General features: G+C 45.6%; 1 protein-coding gene across 1 annotated transcript in view; it reads right to left on the bottom strand.

Moving 5' to 3' along the window:
• Positions 1-2229: 2229 nt before the first annotated feature.
• The window catches only part of FANCG (FA complementation group G), a 176787-nt gene continuing 155142 nt past the window's right edge, over positions 2230-23874 (bottom strand). Inside the window, exons 13-14 of the mRNA XM_069212638.1 lie at positions 7554-7683; positions 2230-5728 (exon numbers count right to left, since the gene is read on the bottom strand). Of these exons, the coding sequence (XP_069068739.1) occupies positions 5614-5728; positions 7554-7683 (245 nt within the window). The 3' untranslated portion in view covers positions 2230-5613. The remainder of the gene's footprint in view (positions 5729-7553; positions 7684-23874) is intronic.

Here is a 23874-nt window from a genome sequence, read left to right as displayed (position 1 = left end):
CAGTAGTCGTCTTTGCTACTATGTTGCAGGTTTGCAGGCTTCCAGCGCGGTCAGCAGTCGTTTCCTTATCAGAAGGTGAAGAGAGAGATGCAGAGGAACTCGGATGAGCTCTTGCATTCGTTATCTGAAGTTTCCCCAGAGACAGAGACCCTAAATAGCCAGAAAAGAGGGTTTGGCTACCTAGGAGAGAGGATAGGCTACTAACACCTGAAGGAGCCTATCAGCAGGAGTCTCTGACGTCACCTGGTGGCACTGGCCACTCAGAGCAGTCCAGTGTGCCAGCAGAACCTCTGTTTCCAAGATGGCAGAGGTCTGGAGCACACTGGAGGAGCTCTGGACACCTCCCAGGGGAGGTGCAGGTCAGGGGAGTGGTCACTCCCCTTTCCTTTGTCCAGTTTCGTGCCAGAGCAGGGGCTAAGGGGTCCCTGAACCGGTGTAGACTGGCTTATGCAGAATTGGGCACATCTGTGCCCAAGAAAGCATTTCCAGAGGCTGGGGGAGGCTACTCCTCCCCTGCCTTCACACCATTTTCCAAAGGGAGAGGGTGTCACACCCTCTCTCAGAGGAAGTTCTTTGTTCTGCCATCCTGGGCCAGGCCTGGCTGGACCCCAGGAGGGCAGCTGCCTGTCTGAGGGGTTGGCAGCAGCAGCAGCTGCAGTGAAACCCCAGGAAGGGCAGTTTGGCAGTACCAGGGTCTGTGCTACAGACCACTGGGATCATGGGATTGTGCCAACTATGCCAGGATGGCATAGAGGGGGCAATTCCATGATCATAGACATGTTACATGGCCATATTCGGAGTTACCATTGTGAAGCTACATATAGGTAGTGACCTATATGTAGTGCACGCGTGTAATGGTGTCCCCGCACTCACAAAGTTCAGGGAATTGGCTCTGAACAATGTGGGGGCACCTTGGCTAGTGCCAGGGTGCCCTCACACTAAGTAACTTTGCACCTAACCTTTACCAGGTAAAGGTCAGACATATAGGTGACTTATAAGTTACTTAAGTGCAGTGTAAAATGGCTGTGAAATAACGTGGACGTTATTTCACTCAGGCTGCAGTGGCAGGCCTGTGTAAGAATTGTCAGAGCTCCCTATGGGTGGCAAAAGAAATGCTGCAGCCCATAGGGATCTCCTGGAACCCCAATACCCTGGGTACCTCAGTACCATATACTAGGGAATTATAAGGGTGTTCCAGTAAGCCAATGTAAATTGGTAAAAATGGTCACTAGCCTGTTAGTGACAATTTGGAAAGAAATGAGAGAGCATAACCACTGAGGTTCTGATTAGCAGAGCCTCAGTGAGACAGTTAGTCACTACACAGGTAACACATTCAGGCACACTTATGAGCACTGGGGCCCTGGGTTACCAGGGTCCCAGTGACACATACAACTAAAACAACATATATACAGTGAAAAATGGGGGTAACATGCCAGGCAAGATGGTACTTTCCTACACACAGCACGCCTCGTTCTCTAGCAGAACGGGAGGAAACCCGAAGAGGAAGCATGCCACCAAGGGGTGACCCTGGTGGGTGAGGGTTTTTCACACAAAAAAGCCTTTTTGTCTCCCTGTGGAAGTTCTTTCGGGCTGGGCCTTTTTGTACAATTACCAAAACTCTAAGGAGGGTAGACCCAGCACCATTAAACCCTCCTTCTCCCCTCTAGTTAGCCTCTTCTGATCTTCCACAGGTTCAGGAGTGTTCTGAAATGGGTGCTTTGAGGTGCCACATATATGCTTGGCATGAGCTAGTGGGTAGGAATGACCTCTGCATACACTCTAACCAATAAAATATTGTCAGTCCAAACTGTACAGAGTTCGGACATTTTCAAGATGGTGAAAGTCTGTGGCCGCACTAAACCTGAGCTCTGAGGGCTGGCGGTGTCTGGAGAGTGTACTATGGTAATCCTAGTACCCTCCCACATCTAACAATAAAAGTCAGTTTTAAGCACATTTAGAAGAACGGTTTTGGCATCCTGTTTCCCGCCTTTGAACTGCACCCCAACTGTTGTACGTAAACCCAACAAACCTGTGAAGCAGTCACTGACATTGTATTGTCAAAAAGAAACCCACAGTGATTGGAGCTTGCCTGGATGGGGAACAAAGGGAGAACCCTGCCCAGGTGTCAGCTAACATTTGCCTGCGACAGGGGAGGCATCTTTGAAGTGTGCCCCAAGCGTTATATGAAAAACCACAGCAGACCTGTCAAGGAGGATTTAACATTCAAGTAGGATTTCACACTTTAATATAAAAAAAGATGTTCACAGCCCACCCTGCATATTCAGTCAGGTTAGAGGGGACATCTCTGCCCATTCAGGTCAGCCTACTGTTTGCACTAGTGAAAAGAAGGTAAGGTCCCACTGAATGAATGAGATAGTATCTGGTTATCATGCAGTCAGTGAAGTTCATAGAAGGAACTGCGAAGACAGCCTTGATTGCTCTAAATCAAGTCTTTTATTTTTGAAAAACAGGTGAGCTCCTAGTTGAAATACAACCAAATGGGACCCACAAGAAAGCAGAAACTCAGACAACACGTGTTTCGCCCCACAGGCACGTATGTCCGGTCTTTCTCAAGGCTGAAAAAGAAAAATGACATGCGACTAGAGAGGTATTTAATGTTTAGAAAGTAAAAATTAAAAAATTGTTAAGAAAGGAAAAACCACACCGAAGTGTGAGAACACACAGTCCGTGAAGATAGTCATGCCCATGCAGGACATGAAGTTTCATTCCAGAAAGCCTGATTCAAATGATAAGTGATCCAAAAGAAAAGGAAATTAATAAGTTGAAAAGCAATAGAGAAAGGAGAAAAAGAAAGAGAAAAATGTAGCCATTACATGCTACAGGAGGGTATATTAGGAGTAAATGAAAAGAGGTCAAAAAGTTGGGCAAACGCCTAAGAAAGAGTTGTTGAAAGTGTGGGTTGAAAGAGAAAGAAAATACAACGTACAGGTGATCTGACAACCATAGGGAAGATACTGGTGCCTAGACAAGAGAAAAGGTGAGACGATCTTAGATTGGTGCTCGTAAGTGTGTTGGCAGATAAATAAGGAAGAAAAGAGGCATAGATTGAAATTGTGACAAAGCAAATAAATACCTCGGAATCATCAGAGGATTCAATTTCTGAAGATGGTACAGTTTCTGGACAACTCTGTGTATCCAAGGAGAGACTTGAGTCTTTAATGTTATCGTACTTTTTACTAAAGGTATAAACTCTCCCATGTTGGTAATCATAAAGATCCCTTCTAAACTTACAATTTTTTCTTTGAATAATGTCTTCCTCATAGCGGTCAATGATGCTGCTAAGAGTAGCATAGTTTTTAGTTGTAATTTCACCCCAGTTGGCTTCTTCGATGCGTTGGGTGAGGCTGTCAACCTCCTGTCTATGTTTCTCGTATTCTTCTTGGGATATTTCAATCAGTTGTTTAATCATGTTTGTAGATGCTAGTTTTAAATTGGCTTCCCATTTTTGAAGATGCTCTTGTGATGTAGTATCCATTGGTGGGAAGATTAAGATCCTGAGTCCGCGGGGAATACGATCATTTTCCAGATATTTTTTGAGGGAGACTACTTCCCACCATTTGGAGGTTTCCTTCTTAAGGGATTTCTCCAAGGCTAAAAAGGTACTTTTAGCGGAAAGTAGATTGGTGGTTGTTGGGTAAGAAATACCGGCACCAGATGGATTGAAGATTTGGTCTAATTTGGAATTGCGTAGTTCACGTCTGTTCATGTGAGAGGACATCTCTAGATTATTGAGCATCCAAAGCTTAGAACAGGAAGTAGATTGGTTGTAATTGAGCAAAAGGTACTCCAAAACGGAGAGGGTCAAAGCCACAAACTTCCTGTGTAGAATGCCTTTTTCGTAACCGTGGGAGCTTAACCAGGGGACATGAACCCTAGTCCCCCAAGAGAAACGCACTAGTGAAAAGAAGGTAAGGTCCCACTGAATGAATGAGATAGTATCTTGTTATCATGCAGTCGGTGAAGTTCATAGAAGGAACTGCGAAGAGAGCCTACTGTTTGCGCCTGGGAAGATTTTCACATCCATTCGCACTTATTCAAATGCTAATTACTGGCTAGCAGGATGTAGATTAACGGCCGGACAGTTCCAGCAGTAAAAAGGTAACTTTGTAAAACTTACTTTTCCTTAATTTTTGGTAAAAACCCGACTTCACAGTTGAATCAGATTTTTACTGACTATCATGTAATTCGTTTTCTAGATAGTCCCATTCCTGAGATACAGTATTAGTATTTATTATTGTAACTCAGTGTTTTCTTATGGAACAGCCAGCCCTGCTGCAGTAAAAACAGTGTGACATAAAATATTTAAAGGGAAGGTTTTAGACGGTCAAAAGGGGTTATTGTGACAAGTCAAATTTGCAGTTTAAAACTGCGCAGACAGGCTACCAATGGAAGGCCTGCATTCATGTTTGCTGTAGTGGATGGCATTATGGCTGTTGCAGTCCCCTAGTGACCTTTAACTTTCGGGCCCTGGGTAAACGTACTACCATAGAGTAGGGACTTGTAGATAAGTTAAATATGCCCATTAGGAGTATCCCAATTTTACCATGTTGAAAGGACGAGTACATGTACTTTATCACTGGTAAGCAGGGGTAAAGTGCACAGAGTTCTACAGCCAGCAAAAATATACGGTCCAGCAAAAAGCAAAAAATCTGGGGTGACCATGCAGAAAAGGTGGATTTCCTACACCAACCAAGGTGCTTTGTGGATATGGACTTGTGATTTATGAGTGGAAAGTGTCTAAAAGATATTTAACGTATTATTTAAAATTCCCCAAATGCTTCAAGTATCCACAGTATCCGCATGAGATGGTAGAGGGGTTTAATTTTCTTAGTTCATACCTGAAATCAGTATTGTGGTCAAAGAGTTTCAAAAAGGCATTAGGGAATAAGATGCAACTCAAATGTGTGATGCAAACAGATCAATGTAATTGTAATAAAAACCTGTAAAGCAATCTGTCTGAAAAAAATGGGAAGTAGCTTCTCAGGGGAATTGATCACCCTCTACAAATGGAAGTGAAATTAAGTGAAAGAAAAAAGGTCACTGATACTGCGGGGCAGACTACAGATTAAAAACTGAAGCTACCAGCTCTCACTATTCTGTTTGCTTAACAGGACCTCAGAGCTTGGCCATGGCATAGTCTGCAGTTAAAGATATACTGAACTTTAATACAGTAAGAAAATATATGTTTATATACAACAGAAAATATACAATACAATGCTTTTCTCTTATACTTCATAAATATATAAACATTTTGTATCAATCATAGGCTTTGACATTTACTTCAAATAACATACAGATGAACAAGAGACATATCAAAAAGAAAAGGCATTCTGATATTTTGAAGTAAGATGTCTGGATTTAAAGAGACACAGGTGTATCTCTTAGTGTCTCTGGATTGGAGAAGGGTTAGGGATCTGTAGTTCTGATGGGGAAGTAATCGTTTTCTTTGCAGCAGGAAGGCTACACTGTTGGGTGAGGGTCACTAATGGAGTGACTACAGTTTACATTTGGTTAGGAGAATGTGACAGGAAGAAGGTCATTCTAGGAGTGAGGAAGGTTTGTGGAATGCTTTTGGAAGTGATGAAAGAGCAATCAAAACGAAGAGTCCTTGGTGTTTGTCTGGAGATATTCCTGTATGTTTGTTTTCACTATTTCCTCCTGGGGGATGTTCCCCTTCAGATGTGGAACTAAATATAGTGGCAGATATCTGTAAAAGACAAAAAATATGTCAAATAAGGAAAGCCATCTTTAATGGAAAGGAATAAGAGCCTAGCTGTTTCATTAATATTTTATTGCGCAGGCACACACATGCCTGCTGAGCCATCTACAAATATAGAACAACAGATGCTGGGAACTTTCTAAAAAACATGCCTCTGGATTATGATCAGCAGAAAATACTTCACCACAATTTTCACCAAACACCTGGACCATGACATACACAATACAACATACATTCAGACAGCCTTGTCATATTATGCCCTATAGGTGGGAGTTGTAGTTGTACATTCTGTGTCTGTGATTTCTCGATCAGATATCATATAACCTATTTATATAGCACTTTCTCCAATGTGCTTTATTTAGCTGTACCAGTCTTATAATTTATTTTTTTATGTATCACAAAACATAGCCAGGTCCTGAATCAATCGTGTCTGATGGGAGAGGGATCTCTTATCCAATGCACTGCTATCTTATGCTTTGCATGTGCAATTACAAGACTCACACTCATTCATTTCTCTTTTGCTGGCTCCAGCTTCAGCAGCTAAACCAACAATAACAATAACAGATCAATGTTGCACTGTACACTTGGGGCCTGTTTTAGAATACGGATACTCCATCAGAGCGACAGAGTATTTTAGGGTTTTATTTATTTACTTTACCACGTTACTTTAATATAGTAATGCCCTTTTCCCCAGCAGACAGCTCTTACATTGCCAGGAAATGCTGTCCCTGGAGTTCCTGTCAACATCCCGAAAGTGTGTAATACGGCTCCTCCAACATGATGGAGAGGTACAGCAATTTTCTTTTTTATTTTCAAACAGAAAATCTCAATGCTGGATTTTCTTTTTGAAAATAAAAAATAAATTGCTTCTTTTGGCATGTGAGTCTCTCACATGGCGAGGGGAGCATTTAGCAGTTTTCACTGTCCCTTACTGCCAGGGTTTTCCTGGCGGCGACAGGCAGTGGAAACTGACCTATTATTCCTCCCATCTAAATTAGGTAGGCGGAATTAGAGGTCTGCCTCTGATGGCCCTTACTCCGCAGGGCCATTGGAGGGGTTTAATCACGGGGAAATGGAGTAGTCTTTGCTGTGATTAAACCTAAGGTCCATCCGCATCTAAATTTGGTGGGTGTGCCACAGTCTTGGCGGTATAGATACTACATCACAATTCCGAAGGAGTATCCATACTGCCAAGATATAAACCGGGCCCTTGGTCCCAAAAGCTGTTGCAAATTGTGCACCAAATGTTTGCAAACTGCAACTTAGTTTGTCAATGACTTACGTACTAGTAGCATTTTTTGTAAAATAAGGAATCGTACATCATTCACCTGACTGCTTTTCAAATAAGAAATCTTTTCTTTTTTGAAGAAGGCTAATTTCCTTAAAGGGAATGGGGCTACTTCAAAAAGTTGCATACATAAGGGTACAAGCGACAATTTGGAAGGAATGACCACAATACAGCCCATCACAATTGTAATCCATTCCTAAATCCCCTTACAGATTTGGAAAGACTTTTGTCTGTAAGTAACAGAAGTTACTATTACTTAATTTACCTACCTTCGGAAGAAAGGAAGGCTGAGTCGGCCTCGCTGGGATTCGAACTTATAACCTTCTAATCACTGCTTTGTTCCAGGGGTGAACATTCATCTCATAATAGATTTTCTTTGGCCAAATACACATGGCTTGATGAACTATCATCCATGGTAACAAAAAGATTTGTACATTACTGCCCATTACCCAGCCTAGCAACAATTCTACTGTATTGTAAACGTTGTTTTGGTGTGCAGAGTAGTCTACATATGAGACAGCCTACCTCGCTGCAGCCTCCGTCCGCTCAGCCGTCTCTTGAGTGCTTTGAAACTTCTGCCAGTAAGATGCCGCTTCCGGTTTCCTATTCAGTTTCCATAAAACATTCAGCAGACAAAACATAGCTTCCCGGTGCCCTACAAAGCAACAAAACCTGTTACAATCAATGCCTGAAATATGTGCAATAAACATAGCAGAGTAGTTGAGCAGTCTCATAACAAAAAGAAATATCTTTACCAAACTTTTTCCAGCATGGATGTTCTCTTTAGTGTTCCATCATCTCGGACAATTGAGGTTTGATTTGTTTAAGCGGGTGTTGTATTGTTTGCTATGCGTACTCTAAATTAACTCCGCCGCTGTTATGTGGAACCAGCTCCATCAAGTCAGTGATGTTGGAACCTGCACCAAGGCACAGTGAGGTCATATCTGCACCTCGCCAAAGCGTCAGTACCATATAGTGCATAGAAACACCTAAGGCACTATCACCCATTGCTCGGCAGTTGTCGACCAAAAGTACCACTGAAACTGGGTGAAATTGTAATTATGCTGGTGAAATTCAGGAAATTCTTGAATTTCACATTTAGGCCTGAGAGCAGTGGAATTACTATCAGCCTGTATCTAAGAACTGTATTCTAAACGGAGCTCGCGTATACTACAGAGACAGGACAGCAAGACGTCTATCAGTCAGACATACAAATTGTTTTCTATAACAGGTTTCTATAGATTTAACAAAACATTACAATACACCTCGACTGGAGGCTTTGCATTGAGGACACCTCTCAGAATCTTGTGAGCAAGTCTTAGTTCACAGAAGGCAAGGGCCTCAATACCAATTGCTATCTTCTCAGCAGGCATTACTGCCCGGAAGCTTCCAGCAGGAACTCACCTTCCCTGTGCCATGCACTTCAGTAATTCCATCACTCTAGGTATGTTCCAACAGATATTAGCATACCACCACTAACAAGGAAGAAACACATTTTCGTACCTATAATACCACTTCTCTATCATTAGTATTTTCATTGATTCATAAACACTGTATATCGCTTAGCAAGTGGATTTCCGAAGAAATTTAAAAACTAGATTAACATTTTTCTTTACTTGATGCCAGAAACCACAAAAAATGTCAGAGATGGCAAAGGGTCTGTTACCATTGGATCCATAGATCGCTTTTCCATTCAAAAAGAATCTGCATGGTTGACTCATCAGGGCTTTATGTAAAAGTGCAGCTTCAAAAATTCTTAAATATGAGGTGTCAGTTTTGCAGTCTATTGGTGTCATTGCCAAGGCTAGTTACTCCCTTTTGAGAACCTTGCTTGCGCGATCTGGGTGTCAGAAGCAGAGCTCCCTGCCCAGGGGATCACAATCACACATGTTCTGGACCAACAGCTGAGAACCTATTGTGCGCAATCTGGGTGTCAGAGGCAGAGCTCCGTGCCCAGGGGATCACCACCACACATGTGGTGACCCAACAGTTGAGAACCGCGAGTACGCGATCTGGGTGTCAGCGGCGAAGCTCCGGGCCCAGAGGATCACAACCACACATGTACTGGACTAACAGCTGAGAACCTCTCGTGCGCAATCTGGGTGTCAGCGACAGAGCTCCGTGCCCAGAGGATCACAACCACACATGTGCTGGACCAACGGCTGAGAACCTCGTGTGCGTGATCTGGGTGTCAGCGGCAGAGCTCCGTGCCCAGAGGATCACAACCACACATGTACTGGACTAACAGCTGAGAACCTCTTGTGCGCAATCTGGGTGTCAGCGGCAGAGCTCCGTGCCCAGAGGATCACAACCACACATGTGCTGGACCAACGGCTGAGAACCTTGCGAATTGGGTGTCAGAGGCAGAGCTCCGTGCCCAGGGGATCACCACCACACATGTGCTGAACCAACAGCTGAGAACATTGCATGTGTCATCTCTCTTGTCCAGAAGACACAGTAGAGAAGTGGCTGCCTCCACCATACCAGATAGCTCAGAGGATCCTGTTCACCACCACTCAACATGGCAAAGCTATGGCCAGCTGCGAGAGGTGCTCCTTTGACCTGGCGTGGCTGGGAAATTAACCTGTACTAGGCACTGAATAGCAGTGTGCTGTGGATTGGCCGGACAGGCTTGCCCTGATTAATAAAGTAAACAAAGGCACCAATGGGACTGTGGAATGGGTGCCTAATCACAAGCTTCTTGTGGTCTAGCGCCTGATGTTACTGCACCATGGGGGGCGAGGGTGTGAAAGCAAAATAAAATTAACACGAGAGCTTGAACCATTGTCCAAGCATTCAGCAATTGCATTTAGGATACTGTTTAAAGGTTGCTTTCTTTAAACATGCATACGATTCCTCTGTATGACCTCTTGAGCTAAAACGTGAGGTTTTCTCTCTTTCTGTCTTCTAATTGTAAAAACAGACATGATGCAGAGATAATGTTATCTAAGCTTTGTGCAGTCGCAAATCACTAAACCTTTGAAGCTTAGAGAAAGAATTGGTTATTTTGTAAATGGAACTTCTTTGGGATGTTTGAGAAAATAAAAGTGACATGTGTTACAGAATTATAGCTTCTTACACTCGAAGCTGTAATGTGACTTTTAGAGAGGTTAGGATGCTACACATGAAATACAATGTGCCCTAGACAGGGGCTTTGAAATTGAGACAAGGAGGCCCTCTTGGAGGTGCCATATCCTAAATTACTTTACTGATAAGCTTGGTTTCCCTTAAAGAATAATTACTTTTGCTGTCAATTGTATGTTTTGCAGTTTTTTTGTAGCTTGTGAAATAGTGCTTGTAATGCAAACTAATAAGCGTTGAACCTTATAAAAAGTCTCTGATGACTTGATGTTTTTTTTAAGAACTCCACAATGTGTTACTGTGAGCAGAGTCTTCCGCCTATAGGTGCTAGCAAATAAACGATGATTTTCATACCATGACTGTGTATTGACTGTCATTTCTCTTCCAGGCAAAGTTTCGCTTTGACAAGGGTGATGGGGGAGGAATTCAGAGGGGGAAGTACCACCATCTCTCTGGGCTTTGGGTGCCGCTGCAAAGGGCCTTGGTGGCTTAGTGGAACAAGAGCTAGGAATCGACTTGCACATCACTGACTGGTGGGACTGATGTCCAATAAAACAAAGAATCCTATGATAACTGAAAGACTATGTAGCTCTCCCAGTTTGCCACCTGGCAGGTCCAGGGCCTGCTGGCCGAGGGTTCCCTTCAAGCACGATCCTGTTTGTCACCCATGAGAAGCATTTTTTCTGGGGGTCATCTTCAACTATAACACTGAATAAATCTAAACCCCAAAAAGCCGGATTACATTAAAAAACTCTTAATGTCACAGAACTGGATAAATGAAATGGAGCAGAGGAATCACCTCATCAGGGCCAACTGAATGACTTTCGCGACTCCTGCGCAACAACAAGCTGTGTCAATGAGGTGCGCATTCAGCTACTGATGCAGTAATTTAAAAGAAATTAGTTAATTGCCTGTAACGCCAGTTCTCCAACATTCAAATCTTTCATTAATCACAAGCTTGAATCACCCCCCTCGCCAGGCTGGGAATACCTGGTACATTTAAATAGCAGTAAACAGTGTTGAAATGGTCACAGGCCGGAACAACAGTGCTTGCTTAGGAGCGCATCCATCTTATTTGAAACAACTCAGACTTCAGCCAATGTGGTGGAAGTGCAAGTTCTCCTACTTTCCCTGGGGTCCACCATAGCTCCCATTTCACACAGTGTTATAAGAGTATATGATAAATTAACCTCTGACCAGAAAGGAGGGAGGATCACATGTAAGTATATGTATGATTTCAATGTTGGAGAAGTGGAGTTACAGAAAAGTAACTAATTCCTTCTCTGACACTCAATCTTTCATATATTCACATGCTTGGATTAGAATACTAAGCAGTGTGCATTGTAAAAAACAAAAGTGGGAGGCAGGCTCACCTTTATCAAAACAGGTTTCTGAAGACTGCCTGTCCCACTGCTGAGTCAGGTTCTGTGTCACGTCAAGGCAGTAGTGCTTGGTGAATGTGCGCCTGCTCTTCCAGGTGGCTGCAGATATCTCTCAAAGTCACGCCCAGAGTGCCACTAGAGTTGATGCCATTCAGCTGCTGGAATGTGCCCCCAATCTTCCTTGAAGTAGGTGACTGGCCTTGGTGTGTCGGAAGGCAAGATAGGCTGACAGCCGGCGCTCTATCCTCTGCTTGGACCGGCGGCGACCTCTTCCTGGCTTTCCAGATAAGGCAAACATCCGATCTGATAAGCATGCCTTTTGTTCTATCAACGTAGAAGCCGAGAAATCTACTTAATCCAATGAATGCAATAACCTTTATGCTGATGTAGATGGGGTTGGGAAGAAAGACTGCAGAATGAATAGTTTATGTAAGTGAAAGTCGGTAGGAAACTTGGGTATGAATTTGGAATTGGTTCTCAAAATGAACTTGTCTTTTGCGAACCAGAGGAAAGGTTCCTGGATGGAGAAAGCTTACTTTTCCCTACTCTCCTTGACGACATTGGAGCTAGGAGATGCGCCGCCTTCCAGGAGATGAACGTTTCGGAGTGCCTTGTGTAATGGTTCAAAGGGAGGTTGAATTAACTGGCTGAGGATGGTACTGAGCTCCCAAGAAACCGGAGGACGATGTACAGGTGGATATGTCCTGAAAAGCCCTTTTATAAATTGCTTACTGATCTGTTGTATGACCTGTTGGAAGAACAATAGATGACAACAGATTTGTTCTTCTAAATCTTGATATTGTAGCGAGATGGACTCTAACAGAAGGATATTTGAGTCTACTCTTTTCCAGACCCAACAAATATGGTACAATTTGATGAGACCGTATTTGAGGTGGACGAAAGCCTTTTTCTTACACCAGACTCAGAAAGGCTTCCACTTAGAGTTGTACGTTTTTATAGTTGCAGGAGTGCAGTTGGAGAGGGGTGGGAGGAGGTGAAGAACAGGTATGGTAGGTACTGGTGGTTGAGGAGGCTGACCACAGCAGTCTTTGGAAAGTGCCCATCATGTGCTGTGAAGTAGCTAAGAAAGCCACAGGTACCTTTATTAGCTCTGGTTCCTTAATGTTTCATGGTGGTCCAGAAGACTGGGAGTTAGAAGGAACAAATCTTACGGATATCCATGTTTGATGCAAGGTTCCTCCTTAATCATTTCATCCTCAAAACCCAGAACGCAGCGTACATCCAATTGTGTTGGGCTGTATGCAGTCTGTGAAGTAAGGCCACTAGCTTCTTCTTCCTGTTCCGACTCAAAAATTTGGGAAGGCAGAGATGTCACCCTTAATGGAGAGAAAACAGGGTCAGAACATACTGTTGTCGAAGGTGTCATAGTTGACGGAGTCACAGTCGAGGGAATTTGTTGTCAACCACATTGATGTTGACACTGTGGGTGATGATGATGTTGGTATCTATGGGTCAGTGCTGGAGGTTTTTCAGTCAGCGTCGTGTTCGATGCCACCAGCATATATGGTGGAAGTAAGGGAGATGTATGGTGCCATCGTCGACAAGGTCTTTTTTGTGGCTGTCATCGACAGAGCATCTTCTGAGGATCTCTTCCCTTTTTGTAGATGGCTGGTCATCATTATAATGCCATTTTTGCACAGCATTTTGCACAAACAGAGAATCTTCTTTTCTGGTGTGTTTCCCAGCCCCAGCTTTAGTATGTGATAAGGTAGCTGCAAGCCCTGACCAAACAAATCTAATTCTGGTAACTGTGCAAGTCTCCTTTTCTGCTCTGCCTTCGTGGAAGTGCTTGGAGGGGCATTTTTAATGGAATCTTTCCCTGAAGAGGAGACACCAACCTCTGCACGGGAAATTCCCTTTATTCAGTAAATACAGTGACTACCTCTTTTCTCTGTCTTTTAGATTCTAGGAAGTAAATGTTTTACATATCTCACAGCATGAAGCCTTATAACCAGGATAAAGAATCATCAGTGTAACTGTTTTCTGCCCAACGATGAACACAATTTAAAGAGATGTCTTTTCTATTAGCCACAGTGATAGCTGGTCCACAGTCAGAGGGCCTTCCTAGCTCAGGAAAGAGCAACTATCTCTAATAACAACTCACACTACTGTAGAAGCTGAAAAGAAGACTGGATCAGTTCTAAGACAGACCAAGAAAGTAACAATCTTGAGTTCTCTGAAAAGTTAGAAAAGAGCTCTGCCTGGGGATTCTCTCACACACGACATGCAGTAGATATCTGAGCTATGGTGGCCTCTAGGAGGAGTAGGAGAAATGGCATCTCTACCTCATTAGCTGAAGTTTGGATTGCATCAAATACGGTAGTTGTGCTCACATACACTGTTGTTCAGGCTTATGGCCATTTCAACACTGTCTACTACTATTTAAATGTACGAGGTTCCCAGCCGGGTGCCAGGGAATGATTCAAGAGTGAGAATATATGAATGATCTAATCTTAGAGAAAGAGCATTTTAGCTATTATTCAAGACTTTGAAGAATCTTGTATTTGGAGTAACTCAAATCTCTTGAACAGGATTTCTTGCTGAGTTAAGCAACCTCGCCCCACTATATATTCTCACAAAACCACCAAGTAGCTGCTTCTAAATCGAAATGGTTAGTTTTATGTGGGATAGAAGAACCGCCTTTCATGAATGTACTGCTTATCTAACTCCTCAACACTTTTTGGGGGATATTGTGTGTGTTGGTTAATCACTTTTAGGCACCGCTAACAATCTAGCTGTCCTTATTCAATGATGGATGTAAATTTACAAGAGGTTCTAGAGGCATGTAGTTTATGCTCTCCTCCAGTGACGGAACAGAGCCTTCACAACACAGTGTGCTCGGAAAGGATGCCACTTCGTGAGCAGCGTCTTGTATCCTGTACAGGGGTGCACACAACAGCCAGAGCCCTACAGGAATAGCAACATATGAATTAACTGAGATTGAGGTGCAAACTCTCTCTCACTGTACCTTACAGGCTTTGTGCAGCTCACCTTCAATAACCTCTCTGGGGTGTGCCCACTGTCGTCAAGCTTGAAGGGCTGCCAGATCATCAGAGAATGGAAGCACTGTAGATGATGGGAGGAGACAGCAGTACTCATACGATATGATGCAAGCACAACAGCAGTGCTGGCAGGGAATGGCAGCATAAGTACCTACAGGCAGTGACAAACAAAACTGCCTGCAAGATGTGACAACAGTAGGTGCTGAGGGAGTATTCAGAGCAAAAGCAAAAGCACTGACAGGATTTGATAGCAGAATGAGCTGCATGCAGTGAAAGGTGCAGGGCCAGCAGATAATGGCAGCAGCAACACTGCATGGAGTGACACACAGAACCAGCAGATAATGGCAGCAGCAACACTGCAAGGAGTGACACACAGGACCAGCATATAATGGCAGCAGCAACACAGCAAGGAGTGACACACAGGACCAGCAGATAATGGCAGCAGCAACACTGCAAGGAGTGACACACAGGACCAGGAGATAATGGCAGCAGCAACACTGCATGGAGTGACACACAGGACCAGCATATAATGGCAGCAGCAACACTGCACGGAGTGACAAACAGGACCAGCAGATAATGGCAGCAGCAACACTGCAAGGAGTGACACACAGGACCAGCATATAATGGCAGCAGCAACACTGCATGGAGTGACACACAGGACCAGCATATAATGGCAGCAGCAACACTGCACGGAGTGACACCCAGGACCAGCAGATAATGGCAGCAGCAACACTGCAAGGAGTGACACACAGGACCAGCATATAATGGCAGCAGCAACACTGCACGGAGTGACACACAGGACCAGCAGATAATGGCAGCAGCAACAATGCATGGAGTGACACACAGAACCAGCAGATAATGGCAGCAGCAACACTGCACGGAGTGACACACAGAACCAGTAGATAATGGCAGCAGCAACATTGCACGGAGTGACACACAGGACCAGCAGATAATGGCAGCAGCAACACTGCAAGGAGTGAAACACAGGACCAGCATATAATGGCAGCAGCAACACTGCAAGGAGTGACACACAGGACCAGCAGATAATGGCAGCAGCAACACTGCAAGGAGTGACACACAGGACCAGGAGATAATTGCAACAGTAGCACTGGTAGGATACGATAGCAGTGGAAGTTACATTCAGTGAAAGGAACATGACCAGCAAATAATGACAGCAACAGCACCGGTAGGATACCATTACTGCAGGATCTATAGGCAATGAAAGGAGCCAGACCAGCAGATAACGGCAACAACAAAACTGCATGCAGTGACAAGAGCAGAATCAGCAAAATATGGCAGCCGCACTGCATAGAATGACAGGAGCAGGACCAGCAGCACTGCATGCAGTAACAGGACCTATAAATAACGACAGGAGCAGCACTGGTAGGATATGATAGCTGCAGGAGCTGCATGCAGTGACAGAAGCAGGGCCACTGGATAGTGGCAGCATCAGCAACACTGGTAGAGTGTGATAGTAGCAGGGGTAGCATCCAGTGACAGGAACAGGATCAGCAGATAAAGGCAGCAGCACTGCATTGAGTGACTTGAGCAGGACCAGCAGATAATGGCAACAGCAGTACTACATGCAGTTACAGGAGGAATACCAGCAGATAACGGGCAACAGCAGTACTGCATGCAGGTACAGGAGTAGGCCAACAGATAAAGGCAGCAGCACTGCATCAAGTGACTAGAGCAGGACCAGCAGATTACAGGCAACAGCAGTACTGCATGCAGTTACAGGAGCAGGACCAGCAGATAATGGAAACAGCAGTACTGCATGCGGTGACAGCAGCAGGACCAGCAGATAATGACAACAGCAGTACTGCATGCAGTTACAGGAGAAGGACCAGCAGATAAAGGTAGCAGCACTGTATTGAGTGTCTGGGGCAGGCCCAGCAGATGATGGCAACAGCAGTACTGCATGCAGTTACAGGAGTAGGACCAGCAGATAATGGACCATAACAGCACTGCAGGCAGTGACAGGACCATCATATAATGGCAACAGCAGCTCTGCATGCAGTGACGGGAGCAGGACTAGCAGAAAACAGCTGCAGTACTGCATTCTGTTACTGGAGCAGGGCCAGCAAATAAAAGCAGCAGCCCTGCATGCAGTGACAGAAGCAGTACCAGCAAATAATGGCAGTACTGTATGCAGTGACAGAATTTAGACCAGCAGATACACTAGCAGCAGCACTGCAGGCAGTGACAGGAGAAGGACCATCATATAATGGCAGCACAGCATGCAGTGACAGAAGTTAGACCAGCACATAAGGCAGCAGTGGCATACCATGCACTGATAGGATCAGGGCCAGCAGATAACGGCAGCACTGCCCGGACTGACAAGAGCAAGACCTGCAAATAATGGCAGCAGCAGCACTGGTAGGATATGATAGCTGCAGGAGCTGCATGCAGTGACAGGAGCAGGACCATCGGATAGTGGCAGCATCATCAGCAACATTGGTAGAGTATGATAGTAGCGGGGGTAGCATCCAGTGACAGGAGCAGGACCAGCATGTAAAGGCAGATGCAGTACTGCATGCAGTGATAAGAGCAGGGCCAGCAGATAATGGCAGCAGCACCACTTCATCGAGTGACTGGAGCAGGACCAGCATTTAATGGCAACAGCAGCAGCCTGCAGTGACAGATGCAGGGCCAGCATATAAGTGTAGCTGCAGCACTGCAAGCAGTAACAGGAGTAGGACCAGCAAATAATGGCAGCACCACTGCATCAAGTGAATGGAGCAGGACCAGCATTTAATGTCAACAGCAGCACTGCATGCAGTGACGGGAGCAGGATCTGCAAATAAGGGCAACTGCAGCACTGCATGCCGTGAGAGAAGCAGGGCCAGCAGAATAAGCACAGCTGCACATGCAGTGACAGGAGCTGGGCCAGCAGATAATGGCAGCAGCACTGCATCAAGCGAATGGAGCAGGACCAGCATTTAATGGCAACAGCAGCACTGCCTGCAGTGAAGGGGGCAGGACCAGAAAGTAATGGCATCTGCAGCACTGCATCAAGCGAATGGAGCAGGACCAGCATTTAATGGCAACAACAGCACTGCATGTAGTGAAGGGGGCAGGACCAGAATGTAATGGCATCTGCAGCACTGCATCAAGCGAATGGAGCAGGACCAGCATTTAATGGCAACAGCAGCACTGCATGTAGTGAAGGGGGCAGGACCAGAAAGTAATGGCATCTGCAGCACTGCATCAAGCGAATGGAGCAGGACCAGCATTTAATGGCAACAGCAGCACTACATGCAGTGACAGGAGCAGGACCAGCATTTAATGGCAACAGCAGCACTGCATGTAGTGACAGGAGCAGGACCAGAAGATAATGGCAGCAGCACTGCATCAAGCAAATGCAGCAGGACCAGCATTAATGGCAACAGCAGCACTGCATGCAGTGACGGGAGCAGGACCAGCAAGTAATGGCAGCTGCAGCACTTCCACACTCATTCACTCACAGCCGTTATACATATTGTTTACACAAAGCACGTGTAAACCCCCATGCTTCTGACGCATGAGCTATAAATGCACTGTGAGGAATGGACACTTGGACTGCCATTTCCATTCTGTCCCTGGCCTGCGAGGAAAGAAAGCATCCATGGCAGCTTCCTGGGCGGTACCTATTCAGTGGGTTAGTGAACCCTGATGCTGCTGCCCATGATCTAAGCTGTGTTTCACTGAGGATATGGTAAACATCTTTTCACAAAAGCCAAAAACGATGGTCATTGTGTTTTGTATGATGAGAATTAAGGGTGGCCTCCCACAAAATGGGAACAGGATCTCATATCTCACACGTGGCTTCATGCCTGAGCAGTCCTGTTTTTTTTTTAGCTTTCATCACTTTCTATACTTATAGTAGGCGCAGTCACATCTTTTCCGCTTTGAGGTTTACTTTTGATTTAGAGTTAAAAAAAAGATGAAATTTATTTTTATATGAACAGATCCTATGAAGGATTCAAAACACTGGAAATTTGCAAGAAAATATTGTATTGCATATGTTATTCAAAAGGGGGCAGGGGTTAAAAGTTATGGAAAAATAAACTGAAGTGTAAGTCTTTTTCTTTGGAATCAGAAGGTAATCGAAGGTTACTGGGTGGGATCATGTGTGGGTACTGTTGTTGACCTATGATGTCCCTGGGCCACACTACTGGTGCACTCCACATTGACAGCCCTTATGCCCTTCTTTTTATCAGGGTAGAAAGAAAGAGAAGTCAAGGTTTCCTCCAGGAGGTGGAGAGACTTAAAGTCTCAGATTCATGGTAATGTAATTATCTGATAGAGACAACTAGCCGCAGATTCCTTATCCTAGAATTCTCCCCCAGGCATCAGACTGGATCCAGAAATGTTTTCTCAGCAGTACCTCTGCGCGTCAGTAGAGGGCGTGGAGCGACTCCACAGCAATGTCGTCCCCAAACATGATGTCAGCGGAGTCCATATATTCCCCTCCTCTGACGCGCTGACGTCAGTTTCTTCTTTTCCGCACAGCAACGTGGATCCGGTGTTTCGAGTACCTTGGGTTTTTTGGCCTTTTTTCTACCCGATCTTCAGGTATTTTTGTAAACTATTCCAAAAATTAGTGTATATGCCTTCTGTATTTAAGCCCTGTCGATCCTGTTCCTGGCAGATGTCGGTCACGGATCCACGTTCCGTCTGTTTATGGTGTCTGGGATCTCATTACGACACCGACGCCTACGACGCCTGCCATCATTTGAAGCCAAAGTCTTTGACGGAGCGTCATGAACCTCCTCGCGACGCGAGTGAACAAGTCCTCTTCTCATCGACGTCAGAGTCCGTCTTCTTCCTGGTCCCGGGAATGCTCCAGGAGTCGTTCTCGCATGATTCCCTCAACCTCGGGTGGCCCTTCAGCGTCACCGCACCCACGTTTTCCTCCTGTGAAGTCCACTACTGAGTTGACCCCTTACCTTCCACCATATCCCAGGGCGACTATGGCCCAAATGCGACGTTACTATGCATCTCTGCATTCCATCTTTGATTCTTCCCCTCCCTCTGAAGCACCTTCGGGTGGGTGGAGGTGGTGAGTGCTGTGAATGGGTCTTCACCAGTGGTTTCCACCTGAGTGCCCTTTCACCCTCTCAATTCCGACATTGGATCGGTGCTAGTGCACGGCCTCCTACAACCTCCGTCTCCTCCGCCTGATCCTGTTGTCCTGACGCCCCTCACAGCGACGTTGGGTCAGACGACTCTGCCTGACACCCCTATACTGATTTCCCCGGAGCTGGACGATGCAGCTTCCAAGGAAGCTTCCCCCTCCCGATGTTGGCCGACATCGACCGACGTCGACGCCGGGAGCGGCACTGTGCGATTTGGATGTGGTTCCTGTGCTGGGCACACTGTCTGTGTCTCCTACTCCACCTCCTGCACCCTTTAAGGGGCCCCTTCTGGGTTCATCTTCTGATTGGGTGCTTGCTTTAGCCAAGGCTAGTGGCCTAGACTCCTCTCTGGCGTCTAGCCTACTCTCGTCCCCTGGATTGGCGACAAAAGCCAGTTTTGCCTTCGCAGATGTCTTGAGGCGGGTGGCTGAAGTTTTGAACTTGCACCTTCCTTTGGTGCAATTATCTACTGATCTGCTGTTAACTTTTAATCCTGGCCATTCCAACACTGAACCCGTTCTGCCTTTTTGCAAGGCTCTGTACGACATTCTTCTTGGTGTCTGGAATCAGCCTGTCTTTTTTTTGTCCAAACTGCTTTGGACATCCCAGCTTTGGAGCAGATTCCTCTGACTCTGCCGCACAGGGATTCTAGTTAGCTGGATGCTGCCGGCAGGCGTATTTTCGCCTCTTCTAGTGCTGCTCTTCGTTCCACCAACACTTCTTGTGTATTGGCCCGGTTTTCTCCTACTCTCTGGGACTCCGTGGAATGTTTGTTGCCATCCCTCTCTGAGGATGTTCGCACTGCCCTGACGCCGATGTCAGAGACGGCCAACAGGCTGCTCAACTTACAGTCCGCTCAGGTGTGGATTCTACTGATTCCATTGGTCGGGTCATGGCTGCCTCTGTTGCCATTTGTCGCAGGGCTTGGTTATCCCGCTTTGAATTTTTCATCTCTGGTGGGGGATGATCTTCATGATATGCCATTTGATGGCAAGTCTCTTTTTGGGGCGCATGCTGATTCAGCCTTGCGCCGTTTTCGTGATTCCCATGTTGGAGACTAATGTCCGTCCTCTTCTAATGCACTTACGCTGCTCCGTTGCAACTACATTTGCACTGCCAGGTTCCTCTCAGATGTGGGTCCTGTTACGTACTCCCCTGTTTCTGTTCCATGCTATTGCATTTCGTGCGGCTCTGTGGCTTCTGAGTCCATTCAGAGTCTTCTCCTTTCCAGTCTATTTTGTATCCATGTTGGATATAGTTGCACCTCCTTTGGTGGTGCTCTGCGCGCTTTTAATGCTGCTGCTCATTTCAGCAGTGCTGTAGTTCCGTGGCCATAGCCTGGTGCTTCTGCTGCCGTAGGCTCCTTTGGACGGGGATTTGATTCCTGGGCCCATAACAATACATTTCAGAATGCTTTCTGTGTGAGTTCCGACTCTCAGTTTCATTTACATTCGGCAGATTCTCGCCATGTTAAGTAGTAGCTCTACTTCTTAGGCGGGCCGGGTGCCCTCTTATCTTTTGGCCATATCTACTGGCTGATCCCTCCGCCTAGTCTTGGCCTTTTCATTCCACAGTTAGTAGTTCTCTTTTTGTTGTACATTCTGACAACATTGCCTCTCCTTTAGTATACCCTAGGCATCTTGCCTTTCGTCTCTGTTCATATGGAGATTGGGTTGGACATTCACTCTTTTGAGCTTTTGGTAGTAAGCTACTTTATGCATTTACCTTGTTTATCTTCCCATGTGGGAATATGTTGTTTTTACTCCTCCGGGAGCCATTTCTTCCCTCCTTTTTGTAGGGTCTCCACCTCTGGTGTCGCTTTCTCTTCTTATATGTTCTGGGAAGGCTTCTTTTCCCATTTTTTCCAGTGGATTCTACATTGTCCTTGTTTTCCTCTGCTACAGGCTCATATTGGTGCTTGTTGTAGATTCCCCTCCCTGTCTTGCAGGGTGTTCTTGATTGCTTCTACTGTAACCTTCTTTATTCACATTTTTTCCAGGACCATTATGCACTCGCTCAGTGTTAGGGCGTCTCTTAACTTTCGTGGCACCGGCTCCCCCATACCATGGGTTTCCTGCTCGCCAATGCAACAATGTTTATGTAAAAAAAAAAAAAGAACATAAACGGACAGCCCTGATATTATACTCTCCACTGGAGGGTATTTTCCTCTCTTTCCTTCCTGAGTTTGTGCTCTCCCTGTGCTGTTGTTCACAGGTTCTTTCTTTCCCACAGGAAGTTGTGGATTCTTTTGTCGTACTCCGTCTTCTTGAGGCAGTGCCATTCCTCCTTCTGGTCTATACAGGGATCTCCCTTGTTCTTTGATTTTTTATCCTGGCGCCACATTTAACCGTTTCCCCGCACTTCAACTGGAGGGGTATGGTACTATTCTTGCCCCGGATTGTGCAGGCTTTTTTACGGCTTACTTGATGCCTTTTTCCTTGTCTTACTTGTTCATTGTGATGGCTTGGGAAGCTTGTGACCTTCTGATTCCTGTTGTCGGTCTTCCTTCCATTATTTTTGGTGGATCTGCTGCCAACAGGTTGTTTGGTCCCCTTCTGTGCATGCCTGCAGGGATATTTCCATCACAGGTGTCTCCTGTCTACCTGTTCATTGTTTCTGAGCACTGATTCTGTCAGTTCCTTACCGTACGTTCCATCCTTCTGACTCAGGGTGGGTTCTGTCTTTTCCCTATACCGCTGGCGTTTTTGACACCTTGCTTAATTCCTTATCTTTCTTCCTTGGCCACGGCCAACGGTTGTCTTTCCATGCTTCCACGTCCTCCTGCACGGTCACAGACCCTCACTCTTTCATGGAGTGGGTTATTCTCCGAACATGACCATTTTCATGTTCCTTTCCTCACCTCGTCTTCCTTTGGGATGCCATGATTGGTTTGCTTTTCGGTCACTCTCCTTTCAATATAGTCTATGCTTTTCTGCTGCACAGTTCTATGGGCTCCTTTGTGTGTGGATGCTTATTCTGGCTCCAGTTCCCATGTCAGGCTGCTTCCTTGTTTTCAAGCCAGTTTTCATTGTCTGGGTTATTTTCTTCCCCTTCAATTAATTTGTTTGCTCTGGGTTCACACAAGACCTTCAATTTCTTCTACCTTGTTGTTCCAGTTTCGCTTCTGTGTTATCCCTTTGACTTTCTCTCATACCCTAGCTTGTGTATGTCGGTACACTTTGCACTTGTGTGCAGAACCTTGCTGGTCTTTTTCCTCTTTATATTCCACTGGGGCCTAGAGCTGCTTTGCCTGCTCCTTCTAAGGCAACCATTGCTGGTCTGCCTGTACTCTTCCTGACCCTGTGTTCTGTCTTGGCTTGTGTGTGCTTGTCACATATCACCTCTGCTGGGGTACTCTCACGTTCTGACTGTGAGTTTGTTTGTATAGCACGCTTACGCTTGTTCTTCTACTTAGCCTCTTTTACACATTTTCTGGTTCGGTCTCTGAATGTTTTTTTCTCGCAGTTTTCACTCCTCTATGGGTGTGGTTGCTCCCTAGTTTCCTGTTGTCACTTTCCCTTACCAGTCCTGCCTTAGCATTTCCCCTGTGGATATGGTGGTCACTTTTTCATATGAGTAACTTATGTTATTCTCTAGTCCTCTCCATCTCGAGGCTGGTTATTCCTCTGTGTTACCAGGTTTTTCTTTGCAAGAATCTGTGTGATCTGTTCGCACCCCTCCTCAGGGGGGACAGGGGGCTTGGGGGAGGGGTGGGGGATTGCTTAGGTATCTAATTCTGAGATAAGGAATCTACGGCTAGTTGTCTCTATCAGATAAACAAGTTACTTACCTTCGGTAACGCCTTATCTGGAAGAGACACAGACTAGCCGCAGATTCCTTATCGACCCACCCATCCCCCGCTTGCGAACTGTGTGCTCTTCAGTCTCGCTTAGGGTGATTTGGGGTGTTTTCCAGTTATTGTACATCTCATGACGTGTCTTTTCTTTTCTGGTTGGCATTTACACTATTCCTCTGTTTTACTATTTCACTGCCAGTTTCCCTGTGGCTTCGCATTGTTCTGCGGCTTCAAGTCACCGAAGAAACTGACGTCAGCGCGTCGGAGGAGGGACTATATGGACTCTGCTGACATCATGTCTGGGGAAAACGTCGCTGCGGAGTCGCTCAATGCCCTCTACCGACGTGCAGAGGTACTGCTGAGGAAAAATTGCCAGATCCAGTCTGACGCCTGGAGGAGAATTCTAAGATAAGGAATGTGTGACTAGTCTGTGTCGCTACCAGA

The sequence above is a fragment of the Pleurodeles waltl genome, chromosome 1_1, assembly GCF_031143425.1.
Source record: "Pleurodeles waltl isolate 20211129_DDA chromosome 1_1, aPleWal1.hap1.20221129, whole genome shotgun sequence".
In the NCBI taxonomy this organism is placed as follows: Eukaryota; Metazoa; Chordata; class Amphibia; order Caudata; family Salamandridae; genus Pleurodeles; species Pleurodeles waltl.
This window is presented reverse-complemented; position numbering and strand designations above follow the sequence as displayed.